The sequence below is a fragment of the Mirounga leonina genome, unplaced genomic scaffold, assembly GCF_011800145.1.
Source record: "Mirounga leonina isolate KUSES-001 unplaced genomic scaffold, KU_Mleo_1.0 Mir_94, whole genome shotgun sequence".
Taxonomy (NCBI): domain Eukaryota; kingdom Metazoa; phylum Chordata; class Mammalia; order Carnivora; family Phocidae; genus Mirounga; species Mirounga leonina.
Window position 1 is genome coordinate 33,336,812 of NW_023270855.1, and position 22,913 is coordinate 33,359,724.

At 46.1% G+C, this 22,913-nt stretch overlaps 3 protein-coding genes across 7 annotated transcripts in view; all 3 read right to left on the reverse strand.

Annotated features, from left to right (window-relative positions):
• Positions 1-1,506: 1,506 nt before the first annotated feature.
• Positions 1,507-3,073, reverse strand: HTD2 (hydroxyacyl-thioester dehydratase type 2). The gene has a single exon (XM_034996929.1). The coding sequence runs from the start codon at positions 2,955-2,957 to the stop codon at positions 2,346-2,348; it is 612 nt and encodes a 203-aa protein (XP_034852820.1). The 5' UTR covers positions 2,958-3,073; the 3' UTR covers positions 1,507-2,345.
• RPP14 (ribonuclease P/MRP subunit p14) lies at positions 2,748-11,465 on the reverse strand. 3 transcript variants are annotated; one of them, XM_034996932.1, is made up of 6 exons: positions 11,446-11,465; positions 8,915-9,012; positions 8,737-8,821; positions 4,361-4,437; positions 3,809-3,887; positions 2,748-3,117 (listed from the first exon to the last, which is right to left on the reverse strand). In XM_034996932.1, exons 2-6 carry the CDS (start codon positions 9,010-9,012, stop codon positions 3,061-3,063), a joined length of 396 nt encoding a protein of 131 aa, XP_034852823.1. In that variant the 5' UTR covers positions 11,446-11,465; the 3' UTR covers positions 2,748-3,060. The 3 variants fall into 3 exon arrangements, with proteins under 3 accessions (XP_034852823.1, XP_034852822.1, XP_034852821.1); XM_034996931.1 differs by lacking the exon at positions 11,446-11,465 and adding an exon at positions 11,036-11,213; XM_034996930.1 differs by lacking the exon at positions 11,446-11,465 and adding an exon at positions 11,092-11,199.
• Positions 11,466-18,683: 7,218 nt separating this feature from the next.
• The window catches only part of ABHD6 (abhydrolase domain containing 6, acylglycerol lipase), a 51,374-nt gene continuing 47,144 nt past the window's right edge, over positions 18,684-22,913 (reverse strand). For 2 of the 3 annotated variants that reach the window (XM_034996720.1, XM_034996722.1), the window contains one exon: positions 18,684-19,801. In XM_034996720.1, the coding sequence (XP_034852611.1) occupies positions 19,625-19,801 (177 nt within the window). In that variant the 3' untranslated portion in view covers positions 18,684-19,624. The remainder of the gene's footprint in view (positions 19,802-22,913) is intronic. The other variant, XM_034996721.1, reaches the window with a different exon arrangement.

The following is a 22,913-nucleotide window of genomic DNA, read 5'->3' on the forward strand; positions in this document are numbered from 1 at the left end:
GAGGGAACACAAGCAGGGGGAGTGTGAGAGGGAGAAGCAGGCTTCCCAATGAGCAGGGAGCCCAATTTGGGGCTCGATCCCAAGACCCTGGGATTTGCTATCATGTCACAGAGGAATTTTGCCCAGGGTTTATAAGAAGGTCATATACAACTAAAAGCCACCCTAGAAATTGATTGTGGCCTAGAAATGGCACACAGCATCAGTCTATTTCCTTGCCTATAAAATGGGACATTAACTTTAATTCACAACGTTCTCAAAGATTGGAGTGAATGTAGAAAACTGGCTCATTGGGGCGCCTGGCTGGCTCAGTTGGTGGAGCATGTGACTCTTGATCTTGGGGTTATAAGTTTGAGCCCCACACTGGGTGTAGAGTACTTAAAAATAAAATCTTAGGATCGCTGGGGTGGCTCAGTCATGAGGACCCATGAGGGTCCTGGGATCCAGCCCTGCATCGGGCTCTCTGCTCAGCGGGAAGCCTGCTTCTCCCTCTTCCTGCCGCTCTGCCTACTTGTGCTGTCAAATAAATAAAATTTAAAAAATAAATAAAATCTTCAATTAAAAAAAAAAGAAAATGGGGTGCCTAGATGGCTCAGTTGGTTAAGTGTCTGACTCTTGGTTTCCGCTTCAGCTCAGGTCATGATCTCAGGATTATGAGATCAAGCCCTGCATCAGGCTCTGTGCTCAGTGCACAGCCTGTTTGAGATTTTCTCTCCCTCTGCCCCTCCCCGACTCGCACTCTCTCTCAAAAATAAAATCTTTTAAAAAGGGGGGGGATTGGCTCATAGACAGTGCAAAAATGGTAGCTACTAGTATTAATAATCACATTACACTCCACTTATGGACCCCCACTTCAAGAGTGCTACTAGTCCCAGAGAATGAGTTCTACAGGAAGAGGCAGTCTTGGCTCTGAGTTTATATTTTGTGCTCCAAGTTTGTTTTTCCAATGTTGTATCAAAGTTTTAGCTTGTGTAGCCTTCCCCTATGAATAAGTCTTCTTCATGTGCATCTGAGCCCCCAGAGCAGCCCCTTCTGAAACTCAGGAGGGCATCCTTGCTTCTCATGTTGATTTTAGTATTTTCATCTCACCATCTGACTAGGGTATGGTGGTACAATATTCAACAGTTTAAAAATATTATTTATACACATCATTGCCCTCTAGTGCCCAGAATGATTTTTTTCCTAGTAATCTGCTTATCTCTTTGATGTTTAAAAAAAAAAAAAATCTAGTTACTGATCCACCAGGAGGAAAAACCTTTTCCCGGGAAATGGGGGTTGATCCCACCAATGACACTTGATCTATCTTCCTGATCAAAGCATCTAGTTGTAATCAGAACCACCATCTAAAGCCACAGAGCAGAGATGGATGTTCTGTTATAGATTATCTTAAAAGTGTTGGCTGTGTTGGGATGACCAGTACAAACGCATTAGACGCATTTCCTCTTCAGTATCCTTTTTTTTTCAATACTGATTTTCAATATCCCTCAACTCTTAAGAACTTGGCCTCCACAGGGTTCCTTATACTTTTTATTTATAAATCTTTACAATAAGCATATATTATTTGTAAAGGGGAGAATCCACAGTGTTTTCAAGGGAGGGAGAAAATAATCTGGATTACTAAAATAGAAATTTTGCATTCCAATTCTATTCCAGGTTTAGATTGATTGACATCCTGAAAAATGAAGTCTATTACCTGTTTTAATTGTGGGCTAGTTTGCTTTAAACTCGGGAAAACCTCTAACCTCATTCACAGGGGAGAATGGATGACCGGTTGGACTTCGTGCTTAGCTATTTGTATCTAGCATCTCCAACAGTCCTGTGTGGTAGGTGTTGTTATCCCTGTTGTATACCTGAGATTGAGAGAGTTTACATAAATGAGTCCAAACGTGCACATAAGCCCTTCTCCAATCACAGGAAAGCCATGTGAAAAGCAAATGCCACTGAAGATGGAACAAGGTGCCACTGTGGTGTAAACAGTAACAAATTACAATAAACTCTGACTCAGAAACTGCTGAAGGACAGGATCTAAGTACCCTGACTGGTAGAAGGTAGGTGTTCAAAGATGACCTGAATTCTGTTGTTGCCTTCAGTAATTAAAGGCTAGTTATAAATTCAGTGACAAACTTACTCTGCACAGACAGAGGCAGGCTTCTGTTATTCAAATGCAAATCTGACTAGATGTGAAATCCTAAAAGAACCTTTAGCTAAGTAACTTTCTTGGTATTTCTTCAGTTTTAAAAATCTAGACAGAGGAGGAATATACTCAGGTCTGTGTGAAGCATAAAGCCAAATTGGACAGTGGACCTTTGGACACCCCTCTACCTGCGACCCTCCCCCAACCTGGGCTTCTAGGTGTACAGGCCATCCCTCGGTGAAGAGCAGCGTTCCTTTTTCCTCAGAGGCTCTTCAAGAACAGTACCACTGGCACTTGAATGTGCATCTTTAAACACATTGCAGGACTGGGGAGTTTCTGGGACCATAACTTTAACCCAGCCTTCCATAACAGTCTTTTTACTTTCTCTTACAAAACATGACACTGCAATAACAGCAATGAACCGCTTTAGCCTTTTCACCTCTGCGGAAGCTACAACAACTTCTCCAGCATATAAAGGGGCTGGAAAGCTAATTTCCTGTGAAAGTAATACACAGCCTGGCCCTGGCATTTTAGTTCCCAGGAGAGCCGAAATAAGTCCATTGACCAAAACTCCATGCACAACTGTCTTTCCAAACTTGGTGTTTTTTGCAAAATCTTCATTTAAATGCAAAGGATTGACATCCCCCGTTAATTCTGAGAAGGCAGCCACGTCCCTCTGTGTGAAGGCCCTGCTGAGTTCAGCGCGGTCTCCAACTCTGGTGTGCATCTGCTCACTGTGCTGCCTGCTCACCACTGGCTGGCTCAGGAGGATTCTCCTCTGAAGCCCACCCGACCACAGATGATGGCGGGAAATTATGGGGAACATCTTCTGCAATCAGAGCTTTTAGACTGCTTCAGTCTTCAGACAGCATATTGTCACCAAAACATGCTTTTGAGAGCAGAAGGATGTTTCTGCAATTGAAGACTGTTCAATCCAATACTAGTTCCCTGCTATTCCCAGATAAGGCAAGGAGAAATGGAGAAACCTGTAAGAGAAAGAAAACAGTTAAAGAAATCTGGGGAGAAGACTGCACTGAAACACAGGGTGTGTGGAAACATGCCTAGTTTTCTCGGGTAAGCGAAGCTGATGCAATGGCATCTTAAAGAGCATCCTTAGAGGTAGCCTCAGATACACAAGTGATCACAGGAGGTTTAGAAAGAGTGTTCTAATATTTAAGGCACCAGGCATTAAGCAACAAATGAAAAGTTAAGACTTTTCCACAAGAGTTCCAAGTTTCATCCCTAAACATCTCCCATACAATCTAAAATCTAAGTGCTTTCTCTCACATTTCCAGAAGCAATGTAGTCCTTATTCCTCCCTACTGCCCCCAGTGGATAGTGTTAACCACACTAGATTTATGCAAGCAAAAAATGGGACATGTACTAAAAAGCAGTTTGAGGGGTACCTGGGTGGCTCAGTCGGTTGGGTGTCTGACTCTTGATTTTGGCTCAGGTCATAACCTTGGGGTCATGGGATTGAGTCCTGTGTTGGGCTCCTTGCTCAGCATGGAGTCTGCTTGAGATTCTTTCCCTCTCCTCTCCCTCAGCCCCTCCCCCCGCCCCGAACACTCGCTCGCTCCCTCTCATAAATAAATCTTAAAAAAAAAAAAAAAAAAAGAAAAAGCTGCTTGACCCCTACTCAGCCTTGTTTGGAATATGTGAAGGAACGGTCTTTACCTGAATCACTCTGAAGGCACATTTCTTGCCTTTATAGGATCCTAACAGAGTCAAAGAGCTCCACAATTTGACAAGACCACTGTAGAGAGATCAAGAATGAATGCATAAAGATTTGTCTCTGTGACATCTCCCTAGTACTTTTGTGATGGGCCAGATAGTTAAATTAGGTCCAGAAAACCTAATTTAAATGAGAAAACTTGAGTAGATGTGCTGCCAAAGAGAGCACTAAATGAGAAAACTTTAAAAGTAAAAGCACATTATGTCATAGCAGAGAATAAAATGAACCTCAATTAGGAATGTTTCTAAAATACACATTTTTGAGTTTGCAACCATGGCCACCAATTGGGAAACACTACAGCTGTAAGCAAATCATGAGTTTTGCTCTGTATAGTCTAAGCTCCTGGTGGATAAAAGGTCGTATCTTTCCCAGTTTAAACTTCCAAAAACTACTCAGAGCTCACAATGCCAAGCCCCTTCTTAGAGAAGAGCATTTTTGTTCTATTTCTCCAACCACCTCTCTGCTGTTATACTACAAAGGGGCCTCTGTCGTACCTGCTACATATCCTCAAGATGGCTGACAGGGTCTTCTCTTCGTAAGTTAGGATGTCCAAGGGTAATGCTGCATCAACCTAGGTATGGAAAAATACTATTAGCAGACTATTATTATCACTATTCTTTTTTCTTTTTATTTTCTTTTTATTTATTTATTTTTAAAGATTTTATTTATTTGACAGAGAGACACAGCGAGAGAGGGAACACAAGCAGGGGGAGTGGGAGAGGGAGAAGCAGGCTTCCCGCCGAGCAGGGAGCCCGATGCCAGGGAGCCCGATGCGGGGCTCGATGCGGGGCTCGATCCCAGGACCTTGGATCATGACCTGAGCCGAAGGCAGACGCTTAACGACTGAGCCACCCAGGCGCCCCTATTCTTTTTTTTTTTTTTTAAAGTAATCTCTACACCCAACGTGGGGCCCGAACTCACAACCCTGAGATCAAGAGTTGCATGCTCCAATGACTGAGGCAACAGGGTGCCCCTATCAGGACTATCCTTTTTTTTAAGATTTTATTTATTTGAGAGAGAGCAAGCTAGAGAGAGAGAGAGAGAGAGAGAGAGAGAGTGCACAAGCAGGGGGAGGGGCAGAGGGAGAAGCAGACTCCCTGCTGAGCAGGGAGCCCAACACAGGGCTCCATCCCCAGATTCTGGGATCATGACCCAAGCTGAAGGCAGACGCTTAACCAACTGAGCCACCCAGGCCCCCCTATCATCACTATTCTTAAAGTCTAATAACTAATCGTGTCAACTGCTTTTCTCCTCCAAAAAAGCAGTATTTTATTTAGTGGTGCTGTAGTACTGGGACTGCTTATTTACTGTCTAGAATGTTCTTCCTGTAACTCTTCATATTGCTAATGACTCTTCATCCTTCAAGTCTTTGTTTAAATTGTTCCATCCCTGGGGGCGCCTGGCTGGCTCAGTTAGTAGAGCAAGAGACTTTCGATCTCAGGGTTAAAAAAGAAAAAGTTCCATCCCTGATCCCCAAAATTAAGCTCAATTGCTTTCTATGCTGTTTCACATATAGAAACCATACACTTCCTCTTTCATAATACCCATCATTCTGGAACCAGGTTTTATACCCGACGGAGAAGGTACACACTTTTTTCTTAAACTTTTTATTTTGAAAAATTAGAATCACAGGAGGTTACAATGAAATTTACAAGAAGGTTCTATGCACCCTTCATGAAGCCTCCCCCAGTAATACAATATCAAAACCAAAAACCTAAAATTGATAAACCAGTTTATTCAGATTTTACCAGTTATATACGTACTCCTATTTGTCCGTGCGTGCGCGCGCGTGTGGTGTGTGTGTGCATACTTCGATGCAATCTTACCACATAGGTAGTTTCATGCAACCACTACCATCATCAAGATAGAATTACACCATCGCCACAGGGCGCTCTCCTCCTCCCAATCCCTAACCACGAACCTTTCTCCAGATTATATAATTACATTATTTCAGGAGCATGATACAAATGGGATTACCCAAAATGTTACCTTTTGGGATTAGCTTTTTCACTTAGCATAATTCTCTGGAGATTCAGTTAAGTTTTTATGTGTATCTATAGTTTGTTCCTTTTTATTATTGACTATATGCTATGGTATCAATATATCATGAATGTTTAAGTACTCACTCACTGAAGGACATCTGGTTGATTTCTGCTTTTGGGCTCTTACAAATAAAGCTGCTATGAACACTCACATACAAGTTTTGTATGAACATTAAGTTTTTACTTCTCGGGGCACCTGGGTGGCTCAGTCATTAAGCGTCTGCCTTCGGCTCAGGTCATGATCCCGGGGTCCTGGGATCGAGCCCCACATGGGGCTCCCCGCTCAGCGGGAAGCCTGCTTCTCCCTCTCCCACTCCCCCGCTTGTGTTCCCTCTCTCGCTGTGTCTCTCTCTGTCAAATAAACAAAATCTTAAAAAAAAAAAATAAGTACCCAACATATTAAAAAAAAAAAAATTTTACTTCTCTGGGACAAATGCCTAGGTGTGTTAACTGCTGGGTAGTATAGCAGATGCATGTTTAGTTGTTTTTAGAAACTGTCAAATGGTATTCCAAAGTGGCTGTACCATTTTTTTTTTTTTAAGATTTTATTTATTTATTTGAGACACAGAGATAGAGAGAGAGAGGAAACACAACCAGGAGCAGTGGGAGAAGCAGGCTTCCCACTGAGCAGGGAGCCCCATGCGGGGCTCGATCCCAGGACCCTGTGATCATGACTTGAGCCAAAGGCATACGCCCAACGACTGAGCCATCCAGGCGCCCGTGACTGTCCCATTTTGCATTTCCATTAGCAATGAATGAATGATCCAGTTTCTCCACATCCTCACCAGCACTTAGTATTATCACTATTTTTTTTTTTATTTTCGGTTGTTCTGTTACGTGTGTAGTGATAGCTCACTGTGTTTTTATTTTTTATTTACTTATTTTTTTTTTTTTAAAGATTTTATTTATTTATTTGACAGAGAGAGACATAGTGAGAGCAGGAACACAAGCAGGGGGAGTGGGAGAGGGAGAAGCAGGCCTCCCGCGGAGCAGGGAGCGCAACGTGGGGTTCGACCCCAGGACCCTGGGATCATGACCCGAGCCAAAGGCAGACGCCCAATGACTGAGCCACCCAGGCACCCTATTTACTTATTTTTTAAAGATTTTATTTTTAAATAATCTTGACACCCGGCATGGGGCTCGAGCTCACAACCAAGAGTCAAGAGTCAAAAGATCAAGAGTCGCATGCTCCACCAATTGAGCCAGCCAGGCGCCCACACCCATTGTTTTGTTGTTGTTCTTTTTTGGAGCTTATTGTGTTTTTAATGTGCATTTCCCCAATGGCTAATAATGTTGAACATCTCTTCATTCATGTGCTTCTTTGTCAACAGTACATCATTTTTAGTGAAATGTCTATTTGTGTCTTTTACACATTTTCAAGTTGAAAAGTTTGGTTTTCTTTATTATTGAGTTTTTAGAGTTCTTTTTATTTTTTAAAAGATTATTTATTTATTTTTTATTATTATTTTTTAAGATTTTATTTATTTATTTGAGAGAGAGAGAATGAGAGACAGAGAGCACGGGAGGGAAGAGGTCAGAGGGCAGAGGGAGAAGCAGACCCCCCGCTGAGCAGGGAGCCTGATGCGGGACGCGATCTCGGGACTCCAGGATCATGACCTGAGCCGAAGGCAGTCGCTTAACCAACTGAGCCACCCAGGCGCCCTATTTATTTATTTTTGAGAGAGAGAGTGTGCGACCATGCACACGGGGAAGCAGAGGGAGAAGCAGACTCCCACTGAGCAGGGAGCCCAATGCAGGACTCAATCCCAGGACCCTGGGATCATGACCTGAGCCCAAGGCAGACGCCTAACCGACTGAGCCACACAGATGCCTGAGAGTTCTTTTTATATTTTAGATATGTGGTTTGCAACTAGTTTCCCCCAGTCTGTAATTTGTCTTTTCATCCTCTTAACGGAGTCTGCTGTGGAGTATATGTTTTTAATTTTAATGAGATGCTTACCAGATTTTGACTTGATAAAACATATGAATCAGGAAATAATTTCCTGAATCGTCTTTGTTCTCTCTCAAAATTCTACTTATTTTCAAGTAAATGCTAAAATAGGACTACTCAATGTGGTCTGTGATAAAATAAGAGGCTGTAACACAATGCAAATCAACAATATCCCTAAGTACATTGTTTAGTTCAGCTCAGTTTTTTTAAAGTTTATTTATTTATTTACTTTTGGTAATCTCTACACCAACATGGGGCTCTAATTCACAATCCCAAGATCAAGCATTGCATTGCAAGCTCTTCTGATAGCTCATCTCAATTTTTGATTACGGGGACTTTTTTAGTAAAGGAAGTAGTGTGCTGATTGTGGTGTAAATCTTCACAATGGGCAAAAAAACTGTCTGCACGGGGTGCCTGGGTGGCTCAGGCAGTTATGCATCTGACTCTTGATTTTGGGTTGGGTTGTGATCTCAGGTCCTGAGGCTGAGCCCTGGTTGGACTCTGCGCTCAATGTGGGGTCTGCTTGGGGTTCTCTTTCCCTCTCCCTCTGCCCCTCCCCTTGTTCGCACACACTCTCTAAATAGATAAAATCTTAGAAAACAAAACAAAACAAAACAAAAAACCCAAAAAACTGTTTGCAGGTTGCCAGTCTGGACCATACTGGGAGTAGCACGGCACTAAAACATTTGTCTAACAAGTTCTTTGTCAAATAGAAGGCATATTAGAACAAACCTACCCAAAATTCATCATTTCTGAAAGTCTGCTTCTGCAATTTCAAATATGTTTTTAAAGTTTTAAAATCATTATTTGGAAAAGCATTGTTTTAGTATGTATTACAAAGATCTTAGGAGTGTTCAATCTACCAAGTGATTCATACCTCCCCAAAGAGGTCCTTCAAGGCTGAAATAAGCAGCTGTTTGAACTGTGCAGCATTCAGTCCAACCCCATGATCTTGAAATTCTCTATAAAAACATTAAAAAGAAAAAAAAGTATCAAATTTCATACTATTCAGATTCATAAAAATATAATCACAAATAGAACTTAGGAGAACTCACAGGCAGACTTTCATATAATGGTGCTCAGAGGGATTTTTGTAAACTATTCTTTCATATGTGGTGGCTGGAGCTGGCATCTTTTCCAAAGCTGACCACATCTAGAAATGAAAAATCAAGAGGGCTACAAATTAGCAAGGTACAAGCTATTTTTCACTTTTTTCCCATTTTTTAAATGAGAATTTAACCCATTTTGATTTTTTTTTTAAAGTAAGCTCTACACCCACTGTGTAGCTTGAACTCACAACCCTGAGATCAAGTCTCTTCAAGAAAGCCTTTTGAACACATTGTTCTAAATTAGAGTCACTTGTTAATACTATTTGTTCAATATCTGGTTCCCCACTAAAGGAACCAGAAAACTGAGGTCCAACCAAGGAAAGGGAATTAGCCAAGGTCACATAGCTATAAACTGGCATTTACAAAAACCTCTGCGTCAGGTCCAGTTCCAAGCACTCCTAGATGATGCCCTCAGAGAAAATGAGAAGTTAGGGTCAAGGAGCTACATCCAAGCATCCACTTAAAAACACGAATAGTTCCTGTGTCTGGCACAGAGTATGTATTCAATAAACACTTACTGAATGGTGAGAAGTATTAGGCCTATATGTTCAAGACTGCAGAAATAATCACCTGATGATTCTTTCCCGATCATTACAGTTGTCCCTGACTAGAAGGGCAGGGAGAATAGGACCCTCAATCACTTCATTCATTGTCTGGCACATGATAGGTGTTTTTTAAGAGTTACCATCAGCCTTGATGGAGCTGGCTGCTTGAGCTAGGGGAATGAGATTGTGCCTGGGGCTCAGGACGCCAATAACAATGAAGACTTAGGGAGTATTCTGGAAATGGATAGTGATAATGGTTTCATAACAGTGTTAATATACTTTACATCTGGGGCACCTGGGTGGCTCAGTTGGTTAAGCGACTGCCTTCGGCTCAGGTCATGATCCTGGAGTCCCTGGATTGAGTCCCGCGTCGGGCTCCCTGCTCGGCAGGGAGTCTGCTTCGCCCTCTGCCCCTCCCCCCTCTCATGTGCTCTCTCTCGTTCTCTCTCTCTGAAATAAATAAATAAAATCTTAAAAAAAAAAGATTAAAAAATATATATATACTTTACATCAATAGGCTGTACCCTTAAAAATGGTAAATTTTATGTTAGGTATATTTTACCAAACAAGACTTAAGGATCAAGTGTTTACTGAGCAGTCACCGCCACATAGGCCTCAGCCTCAGAGGCAGTGACAGTATTGCCCTCTGCAGGCTGTCCCGAGATTAAAGGAGAGGATGCCTGGGTACCCTTCGTACAGCCTGGCAAATCTGCCAGGCTCACCACAACAATGGAAGCACTTCCCTAGCTCTTGTTATCATCTTTAAAGCCAGCCTTTGTAATGGCTGCAGGGATGCTCATTAAGTGACCTATTAGTAATAGGTGTCCCTGCTTCCACCTGCTCCCCACCCGCCACCCCCCAATCTAGTCTCTACAGCAGCCAGAGCGAGCCAGTTAAAACCTATTCAAGGCCCCGCCACTCCTCTGCTCAAAACCTTGCAATGGTTCCGTTTTATTCAGAGTAAACACAAAGGACCTACCAGCCCTGCAAGGCCTTACCTGAATTGTACCGCTGCCTCCAACAGCTCTGACCATGCTCCCTTGCTCAACTCCCTCACCAGACTCCTCCTAGCTCTTCCTCACACACCGTTTCCCTCCCGTCTCTGCGCCTCGCTCCTAGCTTTTCCGCATGTTGGGAATATTCTTCCTCCAGGTAGCTTCATGGCTTTGATCAACTCTCACCCCTCGATTTGGTCCGGTGGCTGTTCTATCTAATACGGCAGCCCCTCCATGCCCCTGTTCTAGTTTTTCCCCATAGCACTTACCACCTTCTAACACAACTACGTAATTCATTTATTCTCTATTTGTACTTCCCTCCCCCACCACAACAGAATGTACACTCTGCAAGAAACGGGGTTCTATCTTGTTCACTGTTTCCTAGGAATCTAAAAGTGCACACAGTATACATTCAACATGTAAGTTCTGGGACAAATCAATCATTAAAAAAAAAAAAAGCCCAGTCCCCTACTATTGTTGTTCTCAACTTTTTTTTGACTAACGTCCCCCATTTACTTAGCGCCCACCTGGCGCCGGGCGCATGCGCTCTGCACACGTGGTCCCGCTCACTCCTCGCACCCACCATGTGCTACCGAGACCCCGTAGTACAGGTGCCCGGGGAGGTGCGCGTCCGGGCCTCGCCGGCCGCCCGCGGCGTCCTGGGCCGGAAAGGATTGGTGCCTCAGACGGCCGCGCGCCGCCCGCCGTAACTCCCACCTTGCGCATGCGCACCTGGCGCGCAGGCCATGCGTCACCAGCGTGGCCGACTGAGCTCACTCCCGGCAAAAGCCGCTCTGTTATGGGCTTCCGCTTACCTGCTTTCGGTCGCACTAACCTGGCGCCTCCCTGACTCCTGTTCACTGCAAGAATCCGCCAAAGCTTGGCGTTCCCCCGCAAAGGCCAGACCCCGGGCCCAGAAAACTCCGGGGTTACTTACGTTTGGCTCCTATCTGTTTCACCCCCCCCGGAAGCGTGACGTCTAGGGGCGGATATGACGTCACCGCGCGGCCTCCGCCTAAGAACCTGGGCGTGAATCCTGATCAGGAGCTGAGACTGGCCGAGCTCAGTGCCCCCTGGTGCCCACTCCACAGAAAGCTCTGTGAGCGAATGTGTGTATGGGGTACGGGGCTCCGGACGTGTTTATTCGGCACAGGAGCTCGCTTTCATAGTCATTCATTTATGCATGCGTTCATTCATTCAACTTTATATCTAGCATCTCTTCTGCTGAGCATCTTCTGTCAAGCACCCCAAGGACGGGAGCCACTCTTAATGCCCCTTGTGGCTCCCAGCACATAGTAGGTTATCTATCTGGGTTGACATAAGATCCAGAATGGCGTATCTTCAAATGTAAGCCAGGTTTCATCTATGCATTTACTAATGCTAAGTCCCAATTATGTGCTAGGTACTGGGAACTCAGCGGAGGGCAAGAAGATACGGCCCTGTATTCGTGAAACAGGTAGTGTTTGTGTTTAATAATAGTAGTAGTAGTAGTAGTGGTAATAACAGCAGCTAATATTTATCAAGTACTTTCTTTGGGCCAGGCGCCATGAAAAAAATTTTTTCGTATGTTATCTCGTGGAACTCACACAATCCTAAGGTAGCTATTACTATGATCACCCCCATCTTACAGGGGTGGAGACTGAGGCCCAAGAGGCTGTTACTTGCCCAAGATCACACAGTTGTAAGTGGTGGAGCAGGCGGTCTGACTCTAGATGGTGCTCTCCATCCTGCACCATACTACCACCAGTTGTGTGGCATCCGTCAGGGGTGTGTATGGGAGAGGGGCTGGGGCTGCCAAAACTGGAGTGTAAGCCCCATGAGCATGGGGGCCTTGTCTGTGTTGGCTCACCATTGCACTCCAGTGCCTGGCACTCAACACACAGTTAGGGAATGCAGTAGTTCATAGATGGGTGTGCTGATTCGGCCTGGGTTGGGGCAGATGTTGCCGTGCACAGGCATGCACGGAGTCAGCTGGGACCTTCTCATGTCTTTTCTCAAAATTCCACTTCCTGCTGTTTCCTGCAACTTCAGTCCTTGGCTATAGTCATGTTCTCCGGTTCTGCAGCTCTGCTTCCCTTCCTTCTCTCCTCAGAGGAGACAGGACTTGTTCCAGATTGGGGGAGAGGTAGAGGAAATCAACACAGACCCCACAGACAGTGGCATTTTCTTTCTTAAAAGTGGTTGGATTTCAGAAACTGCCAAAACTCACTCCAGATACATCCTCTGCCACTTATTCATCCTCCTCATCTGTCACCTGGAGAGATTAGTAGCATCTACCTCAGAGTTGTGAGGAAAAAATAGTTGGTGTAAAGTATCTGGCTCAGGAAACACTCTGTAGTGGGAGAGGGTTCCCAAAACCAGCCACCTGGCAAACCCATCCTGCCAGGCTGCAGCCCAGAAAAACCAGAGCAGCTCATGTATTTTAGACTTCAAAGAACTTGGATAATTTTCACTTTTCTGCACCAAACCCTGAAAATGAAGTGCCTTCCAAGCTGCCTGAATTTTCTGTGTTGCCTCATTAATTCAGAGTTTAGAATAAAAGAGATACCTTTGAATGATCATGACAGTAGTTTTTTAGTTAAATTGTATCTATTTTCTTAATAGATACTGTTGGCATGTGGCCTACATTTCAGATAGTATAAAGGGATAAACAATGTAAAGTAAGTCTCCCTCCTACCCCTTATCCAGCCAGCCTTTCTCCCCAGGGGCATCCACGGGTAGGAGTTTCTTAAGTGTCCTTCCAGAGATACGGTAGGGGCACTTTCCCTTCTTAACAATATTTCTTTTTTTTTTTTTTTTTTTAAGATTTTATTTATTTGACAGAGAGAGAGCAAGCAGAAGGGGGGGGGAGCAGCAGGCAGAGGGAGAGGGAGAAGCAGACTCCCCGCTGAGAGGGGAGCCCCATGTGGGGCTTGATGCGGGGCTTGATCCCTGGACCTGGGATCATGACCTGAGCTGAAGGCAGATGCTTAACGACTGAGCCACCCAGGCGCCCCTCTTAAGAATATATCTTAACATCACTCTAAAACATAACACACAAACCTGCCTCAGTTTTCATAAAAGTTGCCCAGCATTGCATTGGTGGAGTCATTTGGCTCAAGATGGCCATTCCAGACACTGTGTTTCTGACATTTCAGAGCAAAGCTGCTGGGGCAGATCGGCGAGTATTTTATGGTCCTGGAAGCTATGGCAGCCAAGAAAGAGTTGAGTCCACACTTCCTCCCCACTGCTGTGTTGAGCTTCCCCCCGACCCCCTTGTGAACTGGTGCCAAATGGCTTTTGCTAAAACTGAGGTGCTTTCGCTTGGGAAGAAAGGGCAAGAGAGAGGTCCAAGTAGGATTACAGCCACAAATCTCCATCAGACTCATGGGAATCATATCCACTCATGTAAGAAGATTGAGAAGATAGGACAAAGGGAGTGAAAATGACCAGAAGCTAAAAGCTATGGAATGACGGCTGTTGTTTCCATTTAGAGAGACTTGCCAAGTGCCAGAGCACTTGCTCACATTATCCCAGCTACCCTGCAATGTCACATTATTGCCTTTCACAGATGAAAAAAAAAAGGAGTTTAGAGAGGGTAAATTCTTTGTCTAAGGTGGCGAGAAGTCCCAGAACCCATGGGATGGATGACAAGGCCAGAAGTTGCTCTTTGAGGCAACCCTGAGTATCCTCTCCAAACAGGAAATTGAAAAGTAGGCATGTTTTTGAGTCCCCAGAGGCTGAGCCTGAGACAGGGATCCTCATGGAAGTAATTGACTGGGGGCAGCTCTCATGGGAAACCTGCAAGGGAGGAGGAAAGCAGGATGGGCCGGGGAAGGAGCTAAGCAAAGATGTGGGTTCAGCTGAAGCCCAGCCTCAGGCTGATCCCACACAGAGCCCTGGACATAAATGACACCAGCAATCTTCCAGCCTTGCAGGCAAGGGGGCCAAGCCTTCATCATACCCGCCCCACCCTCCCACCCCCAGTCATTGACTGCCAGCTGTAGGATTGCCAGATTTAGCAAATACAGTTGCCCAGTTTGAGTTTCAGATAAACAGTGAATAGGATATCCTTATGCTAAGAAAGTGTTCATTGTCTGAAATTAAATTTAGCTGGGCATCCTGTGTTTTGTCTGGCAACCCCAGGAGGTGAGAGGAAGAGGATGGGGCACCACCTCTCAGGCATCTCCTGCTGTCGGAGGGTGGTTCTCTGGGAGAAGGGCAGGTGTGTTTCCTCAGCAGCCAGTCTTCACAGCAGGTGTGTGGGGGCGGGCAGCAGTCAGTAACAGGGATCTGGGAAGGGGACATTAGCAGCACGTGCTGCAGGCAAGGACTCTGGGGGGCAGCTCACCAGTCAATGGTAAAAAAGACCAGAAGCTCCTGCCCAAAATGATCCAGGGGAGTAGCACATTGGCCTGGTCCCTGCTTCAGCCCCTGCCCGGCCTCATCCCTGGCTGCCTTCTGAGGATGTTTTTGCTTCTTCCCAGTCTCTGCTTGTGTTGGGGGCTGGAGTGGGAGCCAGGCTATTTAACTTTGTTTCATCCAGCATTTATGAAATGTATTTAAATGATGGAGGAAGCTTTCCTTACAAGTGACCTTAGAAACTTCTCCCCTAAAAAAAGGCTCTAAGACCCTAGGAAGGGAGAATTTGAGGAGGGGATAACAACCCTGTAATTAAGCAGCCTGTTTCTGGAGGGGCCCAAGAACCTTTCTCAAAATTCAGAGATCCTTTCTGAGGGATTCAGCAGGTTCCTACAAAGAAGTCCACCCTCACTGTACCCCCGCCCCTCCTCTGGAGGCCTCTGCATCTCTGTTATAGGAACCTGGGGGATCTGTGGGTTCTGACCTATAAGAGGCCCAAGACATAGACGTAAGTGAAAAGAGCAAGCAAGGGGTGAGGGGTGGGCAACAGTAATGCCCAGCATGACCCCATTTATGTAAAACACACACAAACATACACATGCACACAGCAATAAGCCAGCTGTAGGGGCCTCTCTGTTGATGCATATGTATGTATAAGCATAATTTTTAAACATCATCTTGTTTGATTTGTTTTAAAGTGACAGGGCACTATTTGTATAATTTAATAATTGTCAAGTAAAAAATTGTCACACAAAAATCAAGACTTGCTCCTAATAGTCACAAGAGGGAGCCATGGACTACACCCATCTGTATGCCTCTCTTCCCACTTGGAAGAACAGACTCTTCCTCAAGGTGCCCCCTCCTGCCCCCCAACTCTCCCCCCAACCCCCAACTCCAAGGCAGGAGAGAGGAAACAGGGAGTGGAGGCCTGCCATCCCTTATCTGCAATTCTGAAATCCAAGAAAAACATGGAAACCAAATCTTTCTTCATGTGGCACCCAACGCTTAATCTGAACAGAGATGAAGATTTTTATAGATTTTGTCCCATTTACTGTGGCTATTCATACATCGCACAGCAGAAATGTCAATGCATTTGATCATATAAGGCAGCCCCAGCCCCACTGGGGATGTTACATAATCTGTGGTGCACACCCCCTAATACCTTTCTAAAATGGGAAACTTTCTGAATTCGGAATCACATCTGGCTCTTGGAGGCTTGGTTAGGGATTGTAGACCTATACTCATGTTAATAGTTGCCCCTAAGAATCCTTCCTTCTCTTTCCATCCCCTGCTGGAGCTTGGACACCCCCTAGGTGTGCCCTAAAGTTCCTAGTCATTGCCTGGAGGGTAGAGAGACCAAAGATCCAGCAAGCCATGAAGGAAAAGTTCCTCTAGGAGCCAAGGGAGAAGGGCCTTCCTGTTGCTAAAAGGAGCCATCTGATATCCTGTCCCTGACTAGGCTAGTGATGGTCATGCAAGACTTTCATCCCATCACAGGAAACCACAGGCCCACTTGCTGGTGACCTCCAGTCCAGAGCCCCAGGGTAGCTGGCCCCGACTTCAGCAGGTAATGTGAGCACATCTCCACTGCCCCATCTGTGACCACTCCCACCCCCTCTCTACTTTTTTGCCTCCTTTCAGGGATGGAGGGGTTGTATGAACATCATCCAACTTTGGCGGGGGGAGAGAGAAGCGGCTGGTGAGAAAGCCCAGTCTGCACGGTTCAAGGAGTGGTGTTGAAGACATACAAAATGAAGGATCAGAAGAGCCAGGCTCCCACCTGTCAGGGAGGGTGTGTCTCTGTGTGCCTGTGGGCATGGGTAAAAGAGACAGACAGATGGATAGGAGACAGATAAACTGATGAAACAGATGGGGTGAAGGTGGAGTGGAGGAGAGACAGAGACAGACTAAGAGTTAAAAACAAAAACAAAATCCCAAACCTGGCCAAAGAGTATTTCAGCAAACATTTTTGGAACAGATCCAGTGAACTGCCACTTTTAATAAAAGACTTCTTGATCTAAGACAGGAAGTCCCCAAAGCAGAAGGCTGGTACATGCGGATGTTAAAATTTGCATCCATCATTTTAGAACAATGTTTATTTCACGAACCAATTAATGATTGTCCTGAGATCGATATATCCAGGGCTTGGGAAGTAAATGAGGGAGCTAAAATCAGCATTTCGCGTGACAGCAGAGGAGGCGGGGTCTGCATCCCGCCGCTGCAGACCCCGCCCACTGTCCTCCTGGTGGGACGGGCAGCCCACACCAATGCCTGGATGGGCCGGTGTGGGCGCAATACAGCAGCGACCGTGGATACGATCCTTAGCTGCCGTTCACCCAGGGCGTAACAATTCCTGCACCTAGTACGCTTTCCAATTTGCAGGACTTACCCCAGGCTGGAGGCGTCTTCAGCTACCCTGGGCACCGTCCCTCATCACCCAAACCCACCCAGACTGACCCCCATCCCCAGGACCGCATCAAACTCAGAATTCTTGAGAAACATGAAAGACTGGAACAAGCAGTGTGTCTAGTATCTACTCTTTTCTCCATGCCATTGATTTTTGCTCTCACCTGTATTATTTCCTTCTATTTTTTTCTAGGTTTATTTTTGATTTATGATTTTTCTTTTTTTTTTTTTTTTTAAGATTTTATTTTTAAGGGGCACTTGGGTGGCTCAGTTGGTTAAGCATCTGCCTTTAGGTCAGGTCATGATCCTGGGGTCCTGGGATCGAGCCCCACATTGGTCTCCCTGCTCACGGGAAGCGGGGAGTCTGCTTCTCCCTCTCCTGCTCCCCCTGCTTGTGTGCTCTTTCTCTAATAAATAGACTCTTTAAAAAAGAAGATTTTATTTTTAAGTAGTCTTTACACCCAACGTGGGGCTCAAACTCACAACCCCGAGATCAAGAGTTGCACGCTCCACCGACTGAGCCAGCCAGCCACCCCTCTTCTTTGCTAATACATGTACTGAGGCCTCTAACGTTCCCTCTGAACACTGCGTTAGCTGCAGCCTGCCCGTATGAGACATCACATTTTCAAATCTTCTTGTTTTTAAGACCTGTGTTCTGTTCTTCTCTGATAAATTAAAATATAAAGTTTAAACGATAACTATAGTTTTTAATTTAAACTATAAAATTTATCTCACTTTATTTCCAGAACTACTTGGCTGCAGATTCTGTAAAAAGATTCGGTGGATTCAAGCTCCGAGGATTTTTTTTTTTTTTTTTTTAAGTAGGCTCCATGCCCAGCATGAAGCCCAGCGCACGGCTCAAATTCACAACCCCAAGATCAAGACCTGAGCTGGGATCAAGAGTCAGATGCTTAACCGAGTCACCCAGGCGCCCTGAAGCTCTGGGAATTTTAAGGGCTCCTCAGTACAACAGACAAGGGTCAAAAGGAACAGTCTCATGACTCTTGCCTTTTGTTTCTGATATACAATTTCAGCTGAATAAAAATGACAAACATGATTTTCTTAAAAGAAAACTAATAACTCATCCAAATAAGGTCTTCCAGTGCCTTAGAAGAAGGCTTACTTGAAAAAATGCTTCTTGGGGCGCCTGGGTGGCTCAGTTGGTTAAGCGACTGCCTTCGGCTCAGGTCATGATCCTGGAGTCCCTGGATCGAGTCCCGCATTGGGGTCCCTGCTTGGCAGGGAGTCTGCTTCTCCCCCTGACCCTCCCCCCTCTCATGTGCTCGCTCTCTCTCATTCTCTCTGTCTCAAATAAATAAATAAAATCTTAAAAAAAAAAAGAAAAGAAAAAATGCTTCTTTTAAGTTAACAGGAAATCTGCCAACGTTGTACTTAAATAGGAGCTTAGGAACAGAAACCATCTGCATGTTGCTGATCTAGATTTATTAAATTTATTTCATGTCATTGTGGTCACTTTTACAGCTGTTTAGACTTATTTTCAATCACATGACTGTTCACAGAATTCACAGAATTCATTAACAAACTAGTATTTTACACCCAAAGGTCTTCAGTAGCACAGCAAGATAGAAAAGATGCCCAACGAGGTGCTTGTGTGTGGAATCCGAGTCTGATTATAGAACATTATTGCTTCATTAGTCCTATTTTAAAAAATAATCAATGATTCCCAGGAAACCCACCCTGTTCTTTGTACGGCGACCGTTCTGGGCTCCCTCATGACAGGGCTGACGTGCAGGGGCCCATCGACCCCCCGACCCGTGTTCTCCACTGCTCTGGCAGCTAGGGGGGCCGCGGACATGGGACCGCACCCCTCCTCATGTGCTAAAATCATTTATAGCTTGCATCTTGCTCCCTGGTCTTGCAGCTGACGGACTTGCATTCACATAGGGCCTCTACATAAAACTTAAACTAGACATAAACAAGAAGGGCTCAGCAGATGGAGACTAATGCTCCTAAAACAGCCACTGACCATGCAGGGGAGAACATCGAAGCAGCAGAAAAACCTCGAGTCTCAGTCTGTGAAGGATGTTTTAAAGAAAATGGCCTCGGTGATTATGGTCCCAGGGCAGCCGCTTTGCGACACGACTTGAAGACTTCTGGGTAGATTTCATGGCTAGGTTTTCTTAATTTTTTCCCATGTGAGTTTCTATATTGTGAAAAATATCTTGGAGATTTCCTCGTGGCCCCCAAAGCTCTGTGGATCTGTTGAGACCGGGGACACGGGACTGGCCTCCTCAGGGACGCCGGCACTCTGACTGCGTCTGGGGCAGGATCCCTGAGAAATGGTGGCCGTGTCCGATTCTGGAGATGGGGGTGGATGCTGTGTGCGAGTGCAGGCTGCAGGCGGGGCCTCAGTCCAGCTTCTTGGTGTTGCCTGTGCTGTGCACAGAAGCTAAGAAGTCGACGATGAGCTTGGCCGTCTTCCTGGGCCTCTCCATCACCACTGAGTGCCCACAGTTTTCCAGAAGTTCTACCTGGCAGTTGGCGATCGACTTGGCCAACATGTCGGCCCCAGACACGTCGAGCACCTGCAGGACAAGAGAGGACGCTAGGTAGAAAAGCCTCAGATGCCCGTGTGTGCTCAGGGGACCGGACGCCGGCCCAGGCCTGGCAGAGGTGATTTTTAGGACCAAGTCACTTCAGTGTCAGGGCATGTAGCTTGCTGACAGGAGTGACTGCATGCCTTGCTCTGCAATTTGGTGTCCAGACTTATGTTGTTGCCAGCATTACTGAAGTGGAAACACACAGTCCCTGCCCAGGAGGAAGTTTTTTGGTCTGGCAGGGAAGCCAGACTGGTCAGCAGATGAGGGCTCTGAGGGTGGGGAACATACTGGGAGCTGAGAGTGCACAGGGGCGGAGGATTTGTGAAGAGGGGGGCAGGTCACGGAGAGGCAGGGGATGGCAGTTAGCTTGACACTGAGACAGTACGCAGGGAGCAAGGACGGCATGGTGGAGAGATGGGGGGTCAGGCCTCCATCTGAGGGCAGTGGGGAGCCGTGGGGCTGTGTTAGGGACGGACACAATCAGGCTGGACTAGAGAAGGCCAGCTCTAGGAAGGGCACACAGGGAAGACACAGGAGGTGAAGGCTAATTATCCCAAGCTGGGAGAGGTGGGAGTGTCTCTTTGAGGGTCTTCTGGGGGTCCCCAGAGCTGTGTGACCACGGGCCCTGGAGTTTGTGAATAATGGGGAATGCTCTTTTGATAAGAAAGGCACCGCTCTCGAGGGCTGACCCTTTCCTAACAATGCCCTCAATCTCACTGTCACCTGGGTTACCTTGCTTATTTACACCCATCCAAGATTTTCTCCCCAACACCGTCCTATAGCATCAGATCTGCATCTGTTCCCCGTTTGTCATCGCTTTCCCCTTCAACTCATCCCGCACAAGAGGACCCCTCCTCTCATCCTCAATGCAAAAGCAAGACCCCCAACAAACTCATGTGCTGTGTTTGAGCTCCATTCTGGTCAACCCGGACCATTAAAACCAAGATTTTCCACCTGGGAAGTTGGGGGTCGGGGGCAGCACGCCTCAGCCAAGACATGGAGCGTGGAGCATAGCAAAGCACCTCCCGGGGCCACAAACAGGAGCAGTTAATGGGGAGAGGGGCACCCCGTGAAGGAATCAGACACCTCTGCCTGCCCCACACTCACAGGGAAGGAAGGCTGCTGCGGCAAGTGGGCAGAAATAAAGCCCAGCTTCTGTAGAAAAATCCCCACGGGAAATGCAGGTGGACGAACACTGAATGTCTATCCTGCAGAGAGGTCAGAACCCATAGCTCAAGAATACCCACATGAGCCTCTAGCTGTGACACTGTTACACTGGTCAAACCCAGCATTCCCCACGGTCACTCAGACGTATGGGAAATAGCCAGATGGACCCTCATGAGGTATGCACGTCTATGGGAACCACATCAGCTATTTCTTGGGCAAGACATTCATGTAGATGGTCAAATGATTCTCCTCCATCTCATTTCGGGCCAGGGCCAAGACTAGGGTGACGGAAGTGAGGCATCTGCCTTCCGGGCACAAAACTTAAGCAGCCTCCAAAAAACTCACGAATTAAGATGAAGATTTTAATGCAGTATTTAAAAAAATAGACATTAATGCAAAAAGATCCACCATGAACAAAATATAAAAATTATAAAGACAGGATCCAACCCTGCACTCACATGATCGACCTCACACTAGTTTGGGCTCCGCCAGGCGTTATAATGGCAGATAAACTGGAAGTTGCTGGAGCTCAGGAATCCTGTCTGTCTCGGTGCCTTCTGTATCCTCAGGGCCTAACACGGTGTCAGGCACATACCAGGTGCTCAGTATAAATCTGTTAGCTGACTTAAATGTATAGGCCATAAGTTGGTTTGTCCCTTTGCTAGTGTATTTACTTTCTTGCTTGCTTGCTCACTCACTCATACTCTGGGTCTCCTGCATCCTAGGCACTGTGGGGGCAGGATGAAGGGACCTTGTATATCTGCACAAGGCCCTCCCATTCTGGTGGACTAAACACAGAGGGGAAATACTTGAACTGATGTGCAGAAATCTCAGGAAGGGCTGCCAGGTTCAGTTGTGCAGGCTGCATACTGCCCAAATCCAGTGGGCATGATTCATGTAGACAACAATGGGCACAGCTATCCTGCAGTTGTACAGCACGGTGGCTGACCTACAGGGGTCCAAAGAAGAGGGAGGCTGAATTCAGCCTGGAAGGCACGGGGTTGGTGATCCCAAATGCTGACAACAGAGCAGAAAAAGAGCCAGATGCTTGGGAAGCAAAAGGCCATAAAATAAAGGGCCCCCAAAGCCTTTGCTATTTGGATTCTGCACTGGGGATGGTCCATAGAACACAGCGAATATCTGATCATATTTATAGTAGGCCCATGGAATGTTAGGCTCTTTTTTCAGAACAAAATGGACCTCAGTGGCCTGGAAAAATTCTGGATCATAGGCAGAGGCCAACTCTCAGAGGCAAAGGACATGATTAATAAGTAACTTATTTTCTTGTCACTGGAGAAAGATCACCCTCATGTGTGTTACTTCACGTGAACCTCACATCACCCCAGTAGGAGAAGAGAAACCCAGGATTGGGAGCAGCTGAGTGGTTTGCTCAGAGTCATGGCCTGATGTAAGGCAAAGGCAGGGCTGGAACCCAGACTTTCAGAGTCCGAGCCCAGAGATCTTGCTTCTGCACTGTCTCTGCAGGGCAGGGCGATGGGTCCTTGCCTCTCCTTGCTGGTCCCTGAGAGCCCCAAATCACCTTTGGGATTTTTAGACTAGAGAAAGGCCTTCATTGTTCTAACTTGATTTCTGATCAAATAACTGCCTGCTGGCCTACTCCGTGTCCGCTTCCCCACTCAGGTGCACACAAAGCTCCTTCTAGTCCCTTGGCTGCTGCAGAGGGGAGCAAAGAGCCCTCCCTCCTCTCCATGCCCACATCCCTGCACTCTGTATCCTCAGCTGTACCTGCCGGTTTGGGAGAGCTGTACACTGTCGCGATCATCAGCACCCCCACGTGCACTGGGGCACAGTCCTGCCTGCTTCTCCCCACGGGTCATCCTGGGCCTTATAAAGACTCCATTTCTCATTGCCTCTTCTTGCTTTTTTATTTTATTTTATTTTATTTTATTTTATTTTATTTTATTTTATT